This window comes from Diachasmimorpha longicaudata, chromosome 2 (assembly GCF_034640455.1).
Source record: "Diachasmimorpha longicaudata isolate KC_UGA_2023 chromosome 2, iyDiaLong2, whole genome shotgun sequence".
Lineage (NCBI taxonomy): Eukaryota > Metazoa > Arthropoda > Insecta > Hymenoptera > Braconidae > Diachasmimorpha > Diachasmimorpha longicaudata.
Genome location: NC_087226.1, coordinates 7,360,545 through 7,378,451, shown reverse-complemented (window position 1 = coordinate 7,378,451; position 17,907 = coordinate 7,360,545). Strand labels below are relative to the sequence as shown.

General features: G+C 42.1%; 4 protein-coding genes across 4 annotated transcripts; 2 read left to right on the top strand and 2 right to left on the bottom strand.

Annotated features, from left to right (window-relative positions):
* The first annotated feature begins 1 nt into the window (after position 1).
* On the top strand, positions 2-2,621 carry LOC135172967 (beta-1,3-galactosyltransferase 5-like). Its single transcript, XM_064139531.1, has 3 exons — positions 2-160; positions 859-1,043; positions 1,178-2,621. The coding sequence occupies exons 2-3, from the start codon at positions 929-931 to the stop codon at positions 2,158-2,160; spliced, it is 1,098 nt and encodes a 365-aa protein (XP_063995601.1). The 5' UTR covers positions 2-160; positions 859-928; the 3' UTR covers positions 2,161-2,621.
* LOC135172961 (isoleucine--tRNA ligase, mitochondrial) lies at positions 309-6,129 on the bottom strand. The gene is made up of 3 exons (XM_064139523.1): positions 5,755-6,129; positions 2,639-5,089; positions 309-554 (listed from the first exon to the last, which is right to left on the bottom strand). The coding sequence occupies exons 1-3, from the start codon at positions 5,953-5,955 to the stop codon at positions 333-335; spliced, it is 2,874 nt and encodes a 957-aa protein (XP_063995593.1). The 5' UTR covers positions 5,956-6,129; the 3' UTR covers positions 309-332.
* Positions 6,130-6,383: 254 nt separating this feature from the next.
* On the top strand, positions 6,384-14,999 carry LOC135172959 (NBAS subunit of NRZ tethering complex-like). Its single transcript, XM_064139522.1, has 3 exons — positions 6,384-6,737; positions 7,096-12,828; positions 12,990-14,999. The coding sequence occupies exons 1-3, from the start codon at positions 6,648-6,650 to the stop codon at positions 13,389-13,391; spliced, it is 6,225 nt and encodes a 2,074-aa protein (XP_063995592.1). The 5' UTR covers positions 6,384-6,647; the 3' UTR covers positions 13,392-14,999.
* On the bottom strand, positions 13,575-17,311 carry LOC135172963 (heat shock protein 83). The gene is made up of 2 exons (XM_064139525.1): positions 17,152-17,311; positions 13,575-15,983 (listed from the first exon to the last, which is right to left on the bottom strand). Exon 2 carries the CDS (start codon positions 15,981-15,983, stop codon positions 13,821-13,823), a length of 2,163 nt encoding a protein of 720 aa, XP_063995595.1. The 5' UTR covers positions 17,152-17,311; the 3' UTR covers positions 13,575-13,820.
* Between the last annotated feature and the right edge of the window lie 596 nt (positions 17,312-17,907).

Here is a 17,907-nt window from a genome sequence, read left to right as displayed (position 1 = left end):
ACAGCCGGAAAAACTGAAACATACGACGCTTTACTTTTCTGGAATTGTTTTTGTGAGTTTTCTAAAATGAAAAGATCGTACATTCCGGAAAACTATGTATTAAAATCAACCAATAAATAATTGAAGTGCTGGTCATCCTCGATGCTTTGAAAATAAGCATGTAATTAAACATTTAATTTAATTGAACGTTCTTTTTCCCAGTGAATTATGAATTATTATTTACTTACCCGTGAATTATTATTCATATTTCCTTAATCACCTACTTCTCACATTTTCCTCGGTATTATAGAAAGTTCGAAACCCCAATATTCAAACTAAAAATGCTTTATTAATCACATACTGAAATGAACATCCACAATAGTTCTACACCGTATACACAGTTCGCCTTCACTGAATTCTGGATATTTTCTGCATCGTTTGCATAATGCATATTCAATTGGTTTAACATCAATTTTCGGTGATGTGCATGCAGGATCTTCAATGAGAGTCACTGACGATAGCTGCAGAATACACGACAATTCAGAGGTTGTTGATGTTCTTTCATTCTGAAGTTTCTGCAAGCACAATATCAATCCAACATTGTTTAATTACATTCAATTTTTTACTTTTATTATCCGCATTCGGATTGTTAAGATTTATTTCCATATTGCTTCTCAAACCCTGTATTTATCTAAGAGCGACGAAAAATTTTAATTCAACGAAAAACCTGGCTACCTTCGAATTCTAGTTGTTGATCCATTCTAATACCGATCCGATTGACCATAGGAACGTCCCTCTCAAGCATTCCATCTCCAAAAAATGTTTACTTCGCTCAGTATTTATTTTTAAGAATTCCTGGCTAACTTTCTCCCTTTCAAGGAGGAACAACTCCAGACTGCTATTCCATTCCGCGAGACTTCCTATCTGACTTGGCTAATTCATTATTTTCATGGATTACTTTTCGAGATCCTCCTGCCGACCTACTCCGGCTATCTTCATACTCTGCCTCACTATTCTCAATCTCGTGGCATTTTCGCGGATGACCATTAGATGTATGCGTAACAGTAAGTATTCACTAATAATAATTATCTATTTCTATTCTATGTGACTGCAGACAGGAATATAGGTGTCATCGGTAACCGAAGTCGTTTTTAAATACTCGAAAGAAACTTATGGAATAATTTTCATTTAATTACAGGACAAAATTCTCCCAGCCGAAGGATCAATATATTTAACAAAATTGTTCATTCCAATTCAGTAGAACCAATGGAATTAACATCTACACCAAAATTTCCGGACCCTAAGTCATCATCAGCTACTTTAATCGAACGCCCATCAAGTTACAAAGCTCTCAAATTCAATAAGGATGCGATAGGTGCCACGTACCCGGGTGGACACAGTATGACCATCCAAGAGAAGTGCCCAAACGGTGGTGAAGGCATCGATCTAGTGATTATAATTACATCGAGCCCATCGAGCGTGAAAACCAGAACTGCAATACGACAAACGTGGGGATCTTTCGGAGGACGTGCAGATGTGCGTGTGTTATTTATTCTTGGTGAAACTAAAGACACAGGTTTAGAAACACTACTTCAGAGGGAGGAAAAATTATACGGTGATATTATAAGGGGTAAATTCTACGACTCATATTTGAATTTAACACTCAAGACAATTTCAACATTAGAGTGGTTCGACAGATACTGTTCAGGGGGAAAATTTCTGCTGAAAACTGATGACGATATGTTTATCAACGTACCACGTCTTATATCGTTTATCGAAAAGCACAAGACAGACCGGAATGTTATATTCGGTTTAAAACTAACTGAGCGGAAGCCGATCAGAGATAAGAACTCCAAATGGTATGTCTCTTGGGAAGAATATAAACCAACGGTCTATCCTGACTATGTGATTGGAGCAGCTTATCTCTTGTCAAACGACATTATCCATGAGCTATACGAGACTGCGTTGCATCAATCTCTTCTCAATATGGAGGATGTCTTCATTACGGGTGTTGTTGCGGGACAACTTGGAATTGAACGAGTCCATGCTGATGAATTTTGGAACCAGGCCATTGAGTACACAACTTGTAATATACAACAATACATCAGTATCCACGCGGTCAGCCCTGTCGACCAATTTAATCTCTGGCAAAAACTGTTCGATGATACGAGCAAGTGCTAAACCACGTAGAGAAAATTGTTATCGAGAGTAATGTGTGCATATGCGGAGCCACGTGAAGGTTCTGAGAAAACTAAATGATCTCTAAATGTCTCTTAACAGCAATGACAATTACAACGAACAGGAAAAATGAACCCAACTCGATTAGGTGAGTAACTTGAAGGAGCTGACCAGGCCGAAGCCGGCCCTCTCTGGGTTCATACCATCAACGCTCCCGTGACAAACCCTGGGTAATGCTAAATGCTAATGACGCCCAACACAATGCTTCACTAGACATTTATGTTATGTGTAATAAGTTAATTTATAGCAAACTTTCTGATGCTTCCTCATTATTCATCGAATTCCTGTACTTGATACCTTTCATAACAGTTCGAATGTTATCGGATTAGCCCAATGATTGAGACTAGGCCACAGAGTTTAGTTGTTTCAAATAAAAAAATCATCCCTCCCAAAGACATCCCCAAGGAAATATAATTCTTACCGAGAGCTTTGCGAAGTCCTCTTTACCAACTGAAACGTTCCCCACCATCTCCAGAGTATTTCCGCTAACCATCTTATTGACCAATCTCTTAACATCCAACGCCACATTTACAATCCTCTCCAGCTCCGCATCATTCCACTCCCCCGGAGGATCACAGGGTGTCGATCTGTACAATGGCACAGACGTCAAATTTTCAGGATGATGCAGCCACACCTCCTCCGCCAGAAAAGGGAGAATAGGAGCTACCGCTCTAGTGACAACTGTCAGAATATCATCGACAACATCCACAGCAGCTATTCTCACAGGACTGTTGCCGCTTTCACAGTACAGCCTGTCTTTCACCAGGGAACAATACACCGCAGAGACGTCGTTGCTAACGAAGTTGAGAACAGCTTTGGCAACGTGATGATATTCGAAGTTATCGTAGAAAGCCTGCACCTCTTTATTGAAGTGATAGAGCCTGTGCAGCATGAACCTATCCAACAGCAGATACTCAGTCTTGATCTCCCCTGCATCCGAATCCTCTTCATGAAGTGCTCCGAGTAAAAATCTCAGAACAGCTCTGATCTTCTGGACATTATCAGCGCTCTCCTTGAAGATCCCCTCGGTAATGGGTATCTGGGTGTGCTGCACCCCATGGCTTGCCACCCACCACCTCAGGACATCAATTCCCAAGGCATTCTTCTCACTCTTCTTCCCCTTGATGATCTCCTCAGGGCTGATAACGTTTCCCAATGACTTTGACATCTTCTGTCCACTCTTGTCCACCGTAAACCCGTGAACGAAGATTGATGCGAAAGGTGCCTTCCCCTGTATCGCGATAGAACTGATCAGAGACGAATGGAACCAGCCGTTGAACTGATCCATTCCCTCGAGATAGAGGTCAGCAAATTTCTCAGGTAATACTGAAGACCAAGAGATACCAGAATCCAGCCAGATGTCCATGATGTCCTGACCTTTCTCCAACTCCTCTGGGTTTAGTTTGTATTTCTTCAAGATGGACTTTCCAAGGAGTTGTTCAACAGAAAACGTCCACCATGAGTCGTCCCCATGCTCTTGGAATACCTGACAAATTCTCTCCACTATGTCTTCGTTGACAAGTACCTCCCTCGTTCTTTTATCATAAAACACTGGAATGGGAGTTCCCCAGGATCTCTGTCTGGAGATGCACCAGAACGGTCTCTTTGAGATCTGCTGACGCAAATAATTCATGAAGCCACTCTCGTTCATTCTTGGAAAGAATTTGGTGGTATTGACAGATTCGAGAGCTTTCTCTTTCAGAACTTCAGTATTGATGAACCACTGGTAACTGGCCCTGGTGATTACGGGTTTCTTAGTCCTCCAATCGTAAGGATAACTGTGAATAATCTCCTCTGTATGAAGGACATCGTCTCCCAGATGATTTAACACAGCTGAGATGCCCGTATCCAGCACATCCAATCCCTGAAACTCTCCAGCGTCTTCGGTGAACTTCCCTTCTTCATCGACTAATGATTTGACCGGAATATTGTGGGACAGACACACCAGGAAGTCCTCATTGCCGTGGGCAGGGGCTGTGTGGACAATTCCTGTTCCCATTTTATCCGTCACGTGAGGGGACTCGAGAAAGGGGAGAGACTGCTTCCAGATTGGGTGGGAGTACTCCGAGAGTTTTAAGTCCTCTCCGGAGAGGGTTAGAACCTTCTTAAGCGGTCCGACCTTTTCCGAGATCGAGGGAAGAAGCGTCTCAGACGTTATGTAGAGGGTTCCTTCAGTGTCTGATGACAAACAGTAAGGAATGTCTCCGGAGTAACTCAGGGCTTGGTTAGCAAGCAATGTCCAGGGGGTCGTCGTCCAAGTCAAAGCATAGATCGCTTTATTTGAGAACTGCTCGAGAACTGGAGGCAGTTTGGTGAGTAATAGACGGACAGTCGCACATCTACTCTTATGGTTGTCGTTGTACTCCAACTCCGATTCTGCTAATGCTGTTTTCGAGGAAGGGGACCAGTAGACTGGTTTAAAATCCCTGAAGATCAGGTTCTTTGAGTAGAGGTTCAGGAATTGGTGCAGTTGGTTGTTTATGTACGTTTTGTCGTGGGTAAAGTAGCAGCCAGAGGCCCAGTCAGCCATTACTCCCCAGGAGATAAAGGCTTTCTTTTGCCTTTCAAGCTCTTTTTGCGCATAAGTCCGGGCCAGAGATCTGATTTCTTTGGGTGTGAGTGGTTTATTGGTTTTTGTGGTAGAGAGGACTTTGAGTTCTATGGGAAGACCATGGCAGTCCCAGCCTGGAACATAATGGACTCGTTGGCCCCGGATTACCCGGCTCCGCAGGGTGATATCTTTAAGAATTTTGTTTACGGCGTGACCCATGTGCACGTCCCCGTTGGCGTAGGGGGGACCGTCGTGAAGGGTAAAGTCCGGAGGCGCAAGGTTCGATCTTTGCCAGCTGTACAGCTCGGAAAATCCGCATTTCTGAGGGGTATAGAATGCGATAATCACTGTTGTCTCTGAATAATTCATTAACATCGGTTTTTTTCTTGTAATAATATGAAGAACTCAACAATACGCTGAGAAGAGAAAATTATTTTTGTCCAATCTTCATTTACTTGGGAGAAGTATTTATTTTGACAAAATTAGGTTTCTTGGATTAAATCGTTGTCAGAAGATTAATTAGGATTCGATGATGACAATATTATTGATCTTGAGGATGACTATGTTGCTTAGAACCTTAAATAAAATCTTTAACAATTTTTCATGTTCCTAGACTTAATTTTCTGAAAGGAGGAATTCCGATGATGTTTTTAATGGTTGTAAGTGTCAAAGGAATTCTCCCAAGATTATCACCAATATGACCATCTTCGAGGGCAATATAATTAGGATGAGGAAAAATAAACACTTCCATGAAGGAAATGGATAATTGGCAAACTAGTAGACTATCTCATTAAGCCATAAAAGTATCCTTTGACAAATGTGGCTTTAATCATATAAATCAAACGAGACTTTTAGTGCGGTATGACATAGTCTATTTCATTTTATTGCCCGAAGACCGGGATTTATCCGAACGAAGCGAGGTTAGAATCACGATTTATAGGTCCTAAGAACATAAATAATTTTTTTTTCTCTGTGTAGAGACTTACTTCCAACAAATAATTATCCATTGCCAGCCTATGTGCTCCATTCAATCTCAAAGGAAATTTTGTTTGTGGTAATAACACCGTATTCGTGTATTTGTTGTTGTTAACTTTGGCAACTTTGGCACAGTACCTTAATGACACTCTATTAAACGATGCCAAACGGATGAGCAAAACTTTTGCGGGGGTTTTTGAGAGTGTTGACATCCTTCAAAATATTTTAAGCAATTGCTATGAATTATTTTCGTTAATCATTGATAGCTACATTAAATCCCATGCCGCACCGGTAAACACATGCATATCATAATGCGTATGTAGATAGCTCACGGGTGATTGCTTTTCGCAAAATGAACTAATGCTATCGTTTGTACTAGGATTGTACCCATTCGTACAGAGCTTAAAATGTTACGTTAGTTTTTTATTTATTTTTAAATCAATAATGTAAATAACGACCTCTGTGGACCACGTTTTCCACTAATCAATATTGAATTATGCAAGAACTCCCCAGCCTAGTTAGCCACATTCTCCGTGGTAATGCCTTACCGACAGGCACGTCCACCATCGCAGCTCTTGTCTGTTGACCAGACTCATATTGGATTTTTAATTATTTATTTAAAAATAAATGAGAAACTAATGAAAGAGTTTAAGATCAGTACAAAGGGGCACAAATCTAGTGGAAACGATAAAACGGGTTCATTTTGTGAAAAGTAATCACCTGTCAGCTATCTACATAATAATCATTATCATATGTTTATGTTTGCCGGGTGGGGTGATAAATCAGGTGAAAGTGAGGTTTCCACTGACGTTCAAACCATCCTCAAAGACTCCGGGATGTTTCGAGGTTATGTGACCTCGTAGTGTTTATAAATAAAATAATACTTAGATAGGAATTATAAATAATGGAGAGTTGTAAGGGAGAAATCATCGATGATTCTATTTTGTACGAGCTTTTGGAATATTTTGTCAAAATACAAGATCCAGAACTAATCGTAAGTCTTAGCTCGTCGAATAATCCAGATGTCATCTGTCAATGGCTCCGAAATTAACAAATACCATCGACAGTAACAACAATAATTTTCAACCATCGACAATTTTTATTGTCTTTAATTCTGTCATTGTTCCTTCATTGTTATACAATTCGGACCTATCATTTCTTTTTTAAAAAATTCTATTACTTATTGTGTTGTATTGATGTGATTGTACATGAAATCTACAACAATTTTTTTTATAACTAAAAATATTGGGTTCTTCAACAATCCAGTAAAAGAAATACTGAAGTTTCCTAGACGATAAGAATCTTAGAGCCTCTGGAAATTTTTAAAATCCCTACCTCTCACATTATTTCAGAAATGGAAGAATGACACAGCAATCCTCTCCACCTCCGGCACAATAAAAAATGCCCTGCGCTACCTGAACAATCGTTACTCCCTCCCGGAGTCCATCTCCCAGCAGATAGGCCTCACCCTTCCCTGGAAGTTCTCCATAGACTCTAACGGGCGTCTCTTGGCCCTCCTCCTGGAGAACTCTCTGGAGATCCGTAAATCAAAGGACGAGTTCTCGTCAGTGATATCGAAGGCTTCAGTTCCAAAAGATGCCTTTCCCCAGTGGCGCAAACTCTCCTGGAGTCCTGACGCCTCCCTCTTGGTTCTGGCATCAAGCAACGGGAGCCTCTCATTCTACAACTCCCTCGGCAACAACATCTTCACAATTACCCCGAGAACAGTCTCCCAGAACCCAGACATTCTCGAGGCCGGCGATGCGATCGCCTCATTGATGTTCAAGCCTCCCAGGGAAGACAGTGAAAAATGGTCCTACGAGTTTTTGGTGGTTACTTACAGTGGACTGTTGAAGTCGTACAGCATCTCTGGAACTCATGGCTTCAAGCACAATTATGAATTTTCGTTTGGAAATTTCTTTAGGAAAGGAGTTAACGCCTTCGCCTTCTCGAAGAAGCACAATCTCTACATTGTTGCCGGCAACTGTATTACACAAAGTCACCTGGCCTCACCCGCAGCTAGCAATGGTCTCACCTCCTGGCGTCCGCTGAACGACTATCCTTTCTACAAGCTCTCCTTCACCTTCGAGGAGAATTCGACGTCCACCTTGTCCCTCTGGAACCTGATTCCCTCCTTCCGATTGCCCGCAGCCCCTGTCATCTTCAGGATTTCCATTTCCCCCAGTTGCAGCCACCTAGTCTGCCTCCATACCGATGGCTCAGTCTCCCTCTGGGACCTCCCGAGCCTGAAATTGCGAAAAAAATGGAATCTCCCAGAGCAACCGGGCTACGACGCCCAAAACCCCCTGTCCGCTAAGAAACTCCGCAAGAGCCCCAACGATATCTCAGACTTCCATCCCGTGGACATCGGCTGGTGGTCTGACCACTCCATCATCATTGCGAGGTACTCCGGGGCTGTCTCCGTCTGCTCTATGTCCAATTTAACGAATCTCCTTGGTGGGAGTCCTGAATTCCTCTCCGGTCAACCACAAATCTCGGAATTCTACTCGGGAAAGGGTTTCTTAGCTCTGGACTGCGAAACCCTGGTGAAATCTAAAAAAAGAAAAAGAACTCCTAGTCATGATGGCTCCACTTCAGATACTGAGGAAAGTGACCAAGAAGAAGACGAGCTGGAGCCAATAACGCTCTTAGACTATTCAATAAATCTCATAAAATCCTTGATCTATTCGATAACCGACATCGAGAGATTTCAGCCCAAGCGAAAAAAGTCAAAAATCTTGCAGAGGACGTATAGGATCCTGGGACTGAAGAGCACAACTCCCGAGGAGCTGTATGCTCGTAAAATCGACATAGAGGAGTACGAGGACGCCCTGAACCTCGCCAACACTTACAACCTGGACAAGGATCTAGTCTATCAGACCCGATGGAGGAAGTCAGAGTTCTCGTTGGAGGCCATTACTAACCACTTGAGCAAGGTATCAAAAAGGTCCTGGGTCCTCAATGAGTGTATTTCCCGCGTGCCAGATACCTTGGAAGCAGCGAGAGAGCTACTGAACTTCGGCCTTCGAGGGGCCAACTTGGAGACATTTCTGTTGATATCCTCCCACGACGATGGAAAATTTATGGACGAGGAAGTTGATGAGGAGCTTGCAGAGCTGAATCAAGGATCCAACAGTCTCAAGCAAATCCAAAAGATCAACGACTTGCTGAGGGATGCAAAGGAGAGCCTGACAGAGTCTCAGAAGGAGTTGATTGATTATAGAAGACAATTGCTGGATCATTTGGACAAACTGAAGACCTATGAGATTCTCATCGGAGAGGGATTTAAGTACAGGAAGGATTTCTACGAGAAATTCAGGAGACTGTCGATCCTGGAGAATGCTATTAAATTCGCTAAAGACTGTGATTATAGAGCTGTAGAGATCATGTTCACCTACCATGGAGGAAAACTTTTGCCTCACTGGTTGGCGATAGTCAACTGCTTTCCAGAGACGCTGAGTCCTAGAGAGTACGAAAAATTATTACCAGAGTGCGACACCGATGGACAGCTGTATCTGCTCTATCAGAAGGAGTTAAGGCTGCAAGATTGGTCTGAGAAATCTCAGTTCGAAGGGATCATCTCCAGAGAGGCCACTGAAGTAACCGAGTCGATTTACGAAGACGATCCTTCGTTATCACCTTACAGAAATACCGAGCTAACAATGACCTTACTGACAAAATGGTACAAATCTCGAGCTAATCAGATAGAACGAGACAGTTGTATCGTGGAGAATGCCCTGGAACTGATCAAAATAGGAAAGTCTCACCGAATTAATGGCTTGGAAGACCTGCTGGTGGAGCTAGAAACCTTGAACGATCTGATTTATAAGATCTACCTCGAGGACATGTCCCTTGTACAGCTGGAGAAGCTGTCTGAGCTACAGAAGGTTCAACTGCTGATGAGCAGAACGACTGAGGGGAGTTTCATCAACGACATTAGGAGTTATTTGCTTCCTTTTCTTTACAGACGGCAGGAATACCTGGACATTGCTCTCGAGAAGCATCTGTTCAGGGAGTATCTGGTGGACTTGAGTCAGGAGGACCTGTCACTCCCAGTGATTTTGTTTCACAATCTGGGGCAAGACCGCAGGATCCTTGATGTCATTGATGACGTAATGACACTGGCTCTGGGATGTATTCACTCCTGTGTCGATCTTGATATGTACGAGAAGGCTAAAGATATTTTTAATGCTGTATCAAAACCAAATTGCAATGTTCAAGACTCTTCAAGGTCTGAAAATCCTCTGGATGATCTAGGGAAGGAGCTCGAATGTCTCAAGATACTGAATAAATACTACGTGGGGTCAACGATCAGATTTATAAGTGAAAATAAGGAAAATCCTGAGCAAGCAAAACTTCTCTTGACCGAAATGGCCAATTCGCTAAAGGAAAGATCACCTCCGCCTCCTCAGGAAGCGTGGACCGAGCTCCTCAATGATATCCTGGAGATACAGGGCCTCGTATTTAACTGTATCGATACGGAAATTTGTTTCGAGATAGTGGTTTCAACGAAATTATCCTCTGGAGTGAAATCCAACATCCAGAGTTGTGTTTCATTGATCGAGACGAAGAGGAAAGAGGGATCGTTCCTGAAGATATCGTACACCAGGGCCGTAGAGCTAATCGTAGAAGCTGCCAGGACCTACTTTGACTCTTCGAAAAGTCTACACGATCCCACCATGGACCTCGCCAAGGCTTGCTTGAATCTGATTGATGAGGATGATAAGGTGGTGCAGAAGGAGTTTGATCTGATCAATGCTCTTCAGGTTCTCGATGAATTTAGTTTGAATATTCTTCCACTTCAAGTACGAAATTGTCCGAATAAGCTCAAGCTAATCGAGAACTGTCTCGACACTTGTGAGGGTGCCTACAAACGCCAGCAGCGTCTTTTAACCCTCTCCTCGTATCTCCACATAGATAACCACAATACCAAACATCGGGAAGGCAAGATCCTTTCGCTGATCGCTAATAAATCATTCGATGTGGAGGACTTCATCGCCTGCGCCTCCACATGCAAACAACTGATAAACAGTAACTACTCTCCTGCTTGGGGAATCATCCACAAATTGGCATCCTCTCAAAGCTACCCAGACTTACAATTCAAGAAACGGTGCTTCTGGTTCAGCATCACTCATGGCCCTCCGGATATCCTCGAGGATTCTCTCAGAGAAGTCCATCTCCTTGAGATTCAGTTGCTCAACAAAGATCTGGAGACCTGGATGAGCTCTCACGCCTACGATGATCTGACAACCGATCCTGACGAGGATAGCGATCCTGACGACGACTTTACAGACGCCGTGACGACTCCTCAGGTCGACTCTAAGGAGTTTGTCCCCAAAATCCTCGAGACGTCAACCGGACTCGTCAAGAATTCCGCCCAAATTTTTAATCAGTCCCTCGGGATACTCAAGAGCGTCAGCAATCAGGGATTCTGGAGATCCGCCTTAAACATGAACAGCAAAAACGTGTTCGAGGATACTTATGATGTCGACGAGGACGCCACACTGGAGAAGTACAGGGGAATACTTCAGAGTTTTCCTTTCTTCTATCAATCACTTCATGAGAACTGTCTTGTCAGCAGGATTGACACACGATACTCCAAGTACTCTCCACCTGATGTTGATAATACCAAGTTGAAGATGTGCCAGACACTCGTGAGGGTAGCGTTACTGAGTGAAACAGCTTCTTATGGGCTGGAGATATCTGACATTCGACACTTCTTCGTCCAGTGCTGCAGTCATGTTCTGAATGATGACTGGACTCTTGGATTCTCTTATCTTTTGGCATGTGGGGGAAGCCCCGGGGAGAATGTTGAAGAGGTGATGAAGGGGCTGAAGAAGAGTGATCTTTGTATTCAGGGGATTATTTATTTGTACGGACTCATGCTGTTTAGGAAGATGTTTCCGGGGGATGACAGGTACCTCTTATACGATCCCATGGATATACTCAGGGGAATGATTGAACAGGCGAGAGAAGGTGATGATGAGGTGATGAAGTTGATTATTCATTGGGCTGATAAACTGAGGGAAGAGGAAGTTGAAGAGGTGAATGAAAGGGATGACATTGAAATAGAAACGGAATCTAAAAATGACGAGGGTAATGAAAGGTCTTCGGGGAAATTGGAAACAACCAATTTGGTTGGAAAGACATCAACAATGGTTGATAATATGGAGGGAGACTGGGACGATGACGCCTGGGGTGATGATTTCTCAACGGAGATTGAGGCAGAAGAAATTTTGAAGAATGAGGAGAATGAGAAGCGAAAGGGGGTGGAGAATTTAGCGGAAAAGGAAAACTTTAATGATGATGATGTAGGAGGTGCTTGGGGTGATGCTGAATTCAATGATGAGGATATTATTTGTGACCCTGGGACTGAGAGTAATGAAGTTGATGAAGTAGTTGAAGCTCGTGAAGCAGAAACATATGAGAATTTTAAGCCATCGCTGGGGGAAAAATCGGGGAAAATTGATTATAATGGGGAGGGATGGGGGGACCAGAGTGGATGGGATGATGATTGGCCAGAGGACGTAGATACGGCGGGTACGGATATAGAGAATACGGAAATTACAGAAGAAAAAATAGAAATTAAAGAAGAGAAAAGGAAAGTCAGTAACGAAAATAGTGAAATTGAGGAAACAGTGATAGAGAAAATTGAGCCAGTGCAAGTAGTTGAAGGTCAAGAGTGGGCCGAAGGGGAGGCTGGATGGGACAACTGGGAAGACTTTCCAGAAGTGGGAGAGAATAAAACTAGTGAAGAGAAGTCCTCGAAGTCTGGTGATTTTCCGGCTATTGGCGACGGAGACATTCCGATTGTTGATGATTCTACGGAGGAAGAGCGCTTTCAGATATTTGAGGATCTATTCGGCAATATGGAGAGTAAGAATGATTATGTGAAGTTGAAGGATGTGCTGAAGAGGTGGCCGCAGTTCCAAGAGCCTCAGTTCATTTCTTTTGATAAAAATCCAGTTCTGCAGATGATTGAGCGAGTCAGTTCTGTTTACGTAGGGAAGAGTCAATCCAAGGGCGAGAGTATCATCCTGGAAGAGTACAAGGATCTTTTGGAAGGGCAATCAATCCCGGAAGAGGTAAAAATGATATTTCAGATGTCCAGACTCATATACGCAACATAATTTCACAGAAAAACTTGGTGCAAAATAATATAATTCTACTTGATATAACTTTCCAGAGAATTCAAAACTAAATGATAATATTTCCGTAATTTAATTATTTATATTTATGTTTTTAGGTTTTCCGTCAATTCATCACAAAAATCGACGACGAATCGAGTCTGGAAAAAAAAGTTTTCCTCCGATTATCTTCAAATATTCCCCTTCTTCAGGAAGAAGCCGTTGAAATGATGAAATCTTCAAACCTCTCTGAATTTCCGTTACCAATCCTCGAAGAAGTTTTCTTCAAGAATTTGACCTCAACATTCCCCCCTCATCACCCGATTTACGATAAAATCCTCGAGCAGATGTTCCTCAATCATGATCTTCCAGAACTGGAGCCCAACATGAGGGTACTGATAAAAAAATTGATGGAGAAGAAACATATTCCTTATGCTGTTGCTCTCTGGAACCAACTTGCGGGTGTGCCTCCAGCTTTAACCACCTTTGAGAGTTGCTTTCAGCTTTTAATAAAGGAATAAACTAAGTCTGGTTACTTTCCTTGCATGATGATGTCACCAATCAAGTGTTAAATTCACACTAAATTAAAGAAAATGTAAATTGTAAATATATAAATATAAATAAACAACTCAATTTCTACAAGTACCCAATCTCCCTTATTAACCTCCAAACAAAGGCACAGGTAACAATCAAAAGACCCAAAATATTATTAATATTCATCTTTATTACGTGAAATTTATGACAATGAATCCGCCTACTGACAAATGTATTTGGTGTAATCTTCCGAAAGAATGAATAAAAAAAGACAGAACCAGCTATGGGGAATGATTTAATAACTTAATCTTAAATCAAGTCAAATAGATCACTGGCTCTAACCTCACGATAACCACATAAAACGCGATTAAAACTCAGTCACCAGTCTCTTATACTCCGCGAAATATTTCCTAAATTTAATCAACCTCCTCCATCCTGGAGGCATCATCCTCGTTCTCAGCCTCAATTGTCTGCACATCCTCGACCTTAGCTTCCTCATGAACTGCATCATCCTCATCGATTCCCAAGCCCAGCTTGATCATTCTGTAGATGCGTTTGGCATGAACCTGGGGCTCAGCTAGAGTGAATCCAGACGACATCAGGGAGGTCTCAAAAAGTAGAACAACCAGATCCTTCACAGCCTTGTCGTTCTTATCAGCCTCAGCCTTTTGCCTCAGAGATTCAATAACTGGATGATCAGGATTGATTTCCAGATGTTTCTTGGCAGCCATGTAACCCATCGTCGAGGTGTCCCTCAATGCCTGAGCCTTCATAATCCTCTCCATATTGGCGGTCCAGCCATACTGAGCAGTTACAATACAGCATGGAGAGTCTACAAGACGATTGGACACCACAACTTTCTCCACTTTGTTATCAAGAATGGTCTTCATGATCTTGCAGAGCGGCTCGAACTTAACTTTGTCCTCTTCCATCTTCTTCTTCTCAGCCTCGTCTTCAGGGAGCTCAAGGCCCTCCTTGGTGACGGACACCAACTGTTTTCCATCGAACTCCTTCATCTGCTGGACTACATATTCATCAATTGGCTCAGTCATGTAGACAACTTCGAAGCCACGTTTCTTGACACGTTCCACGAACGATGAGTTGGCCACTTGTTCCTTGGATTCACCAGTGATGTAGTAAATGTGTTTCTGGTTGTCCTTCATTCGTGCTACGTACTCCTTCAGGGAGCAGACCTCGTCACCAGAGGCAGAGGTGTGATACCTCAGGAGATCAGCCAATTTGCTCCTGTTGGTGCTGTCCTCGTGGATGCCGAGCTTGATGTTTTTGCTGAACTGTTCGTAGAAATTCTTGAAGTTCTCCTTGTCCTCGGTGAGCTCTTCGAAGAGCTCGAGGCATTTCTTGACTAGGTTTTTACGGATTACTTTGAGAATTTTGTTCTGCTGCAGCATCTCACGGGAGATGTTCAGAGGAAGATCCTCAGAGTCAACTACTCCCTTCATGAAATTCAGATATTCGGGAATGAGCTCCTCACAATTATCCATGATGAAGACTCGGCGAACATAGAGTTTTATGTTATTCTTGCGTTTCTTGTTTTCGAAGAGATCGAAGGGCATACGACGGGGGGCGAAGAGGAGGGCGCGGAACTCAAGCTGTCCCTCGACCGAAAAGTGCTTCACAGCCAGGTGATCCTCCCAGTCGTTCGTCAAGGATTTGTAGAACTCACCGTATTCCTCCTGGGTAATATCGTCTGGGTTTCTTGTCCAGATGGGCTTAGTTTTGTTCAACTCCTCGTCCTCCTCGTACTTCTCTTTAATAGTCTTCTTCTTCTTCTTTTTCTCCTTATTCTCGGCGTCTTCGTCCTCTCCCACATCCTCAATCTTTGGTTTACCATCTTCCTCCTCTTCCTTCTTCTCACCCTCAGGCTCGGGCTCAGCCTCGTCGTCACTCAGTTCCTTCTCACGTTCCTTCTGAACAACGAGTTTGATGGGATAGCCGATGAACTGTGAGTGCTTCTTCACAATCTCCTTGACCTTTGACTCCTCGAGGTATTCGGCCTGATCCTCCTTGATGTGAAGAACAATCTTGGTACCTCTGCCTAGTGGCTCACCAGGGTCTGGACGTACTGTGAAGGAGCCTCCAGCTGACGACTCCCACAGGTACTGTTCATCGTCATTGTGTTTGGATACAACAGTGACCTTGTCAGCAATGAGGTATGCCGAGTAGAAACCAACACCAAACTGACCAATCATGGAGATGTCTGCACCTGCCTGGAGGGCCTCCATGAAGGCTTTCGTCCCAGATTTGGCGATTGTTCCGAGGTTGTTAACGAGATCAGCCTTGGTCATACCAATTCCTGTGTCAATGATCGTCAGGGTGCGATCGTTCTTGTTGGGGACGATCTTGATGAAGAGTTCCTTGCCACTGTCCAATTTAGTTGGGTCAGTTAGAGATTCATAACGGATCTTGTCGAGAGCGTCACTTGAGTTGGAGATCAACTCTCTGAGGAAGATCTCTTTGTTGGAGTAGAATGTGTTGATGATCAGGGACATCAACTGGGCGATCTCAGCCTGAAAGGCGAAGGTCTCCACCTCGCCAGTCGTCTCCATCTCTTCTGGCATCTGAAAGGAGATTAGGATTTAGTTATTTGTTTCAAGATGTAAAAGCTTTTTTATGGAGTGGTTGAATTGTTTCATCTTTTCAACAACCTCAAATCTTCAGCCCTAGACTACATAAATTAGAATTATTGCATGAAAATATTATGTTTTCAGGTTCCCCGAAAAAATTCGGAAAACTGTGTTTTTTCTGAAAAATAGCAAACTGATGCCTGAGAAGTAGATCCTCTCAAATGCAAAAAATCGTTCACATTAGGTAAAAAAAGTTACACGTGTCGAATGAAACCTACTTATTTCGTCGTCAGCTAAAACGGTTCAACTACACCCCCGGATGACTTATCGATTATTCCATAGACAAAGAAACAGCCAACTAGGTTATACGACCCCGAGACAGTCCAAGTGGAACATCAAATATACAAAATCACGTAGATGTGCCCCTTGGTCCCTCCCCTGCCGAAATAACTAATTCATTTAATCCATAAAGAAATGCTACATCCCTATAGAAAACCCACTGATCGGAAAAAAAAATAATTCTCAAGACAAAAACGATTAATTTAACCAATAAAAGTCCCCAACAGTCCCGTCAATTAATTTTCTTTCTTGAAATAATTTCTTTAAAAATAAAACATCGAACGTTCGAATAACCTAGGTATTTCATTAGAATAATTTCTACAATTAAAATAATGTAGGTAGCTTGCGATGACCTATTGATTATACCAGAGACAAAGAGTTGCTAAATTAGGTTATAATATCTCCAGGAACTTCAGACGGAATTTTCAATTAAAAACTACCGGAATCTGTTCCTTTTCTCTCACAACTAAGTAAAATAATAAATAAATTCCATGGAAAAATCAAACGTGCTTTTAAGACTTTCGGACAACCCGGAAACATATCACAAGTCGATATAGAATTGCTCAAACCCAAGAATATTAAATTCCCATCGAAGCAAAATCAAGTTATTCAATAAAAAAAAACCAACAATCAATTAAATCAGTCAAAATAATTAAATGAACAGTAAAATAACCAAAAATGGAGACTAGTCATTGATTTTTTTGCCCGTCACGGATTACCAGTTATTTCTCACAATAAAAACCGACAGATGAATCATTAACCACTACAATAATCCAAAGAAAATGCGGAGAATGATGAGACAATAATTTTCAATGCAACTTACTTTGTTCAACGAGAATTATTCAAATAAAGCAATGCGATATCTCAAGGTGATTCAACAACGGTACACTAGCCGGTGTGTTTGATGTGGTACTATAGGGTCGCGTCAACTCGTCGATGGCTTTATATACTCTCCTCGATTCTCGAATGTTCTAGAAGCTTCTAGAAGGTTCTCATACTTTTTACAGCCAACTTCCGTTCAAAATACTTCCGCAGAAACCACTATTTTTCTCTAATTTCGATAGTCTGATTAATTTACCCCCATCGAAATGTTTTATAAAATTAACCAAAGCTGACGAATATTTTTTTAACTTTTCTAATGCGGCAGAGTGATGTGAGAATTATTTTTAGTTGAGAGCATGACCAACTAGTCACTTCCGGAATTTGTTAAGCACGCATGTTCTGGAAACATCTACCGGTGCTTACGTCCACCCTCCCGCACTGCATCATGTAGAGATCGATTTTATTTTCCATTTTGTTTTTGTGCTTAACATGGATGACTGGCAAAATTTAGTTAATTTTTTATTGTTAAGGGGGAAACGTTGAATTGTTGTTGTCCAAGAAATTGACTATATTAATTTCTTTATGCTATTTTTTCGTGACGATACCCCTGGAGAATATTGTTATTAATATTGAAAAATTAATAGTTAGCAAAAATTGACTGTTGAGTTGTCCATTAATTCTTGGAAAAATACCATTTTCTATGAATTCAAGGACTTGAAGCCCTCAATAAATCTAACATTTATTAATTATAAATGTG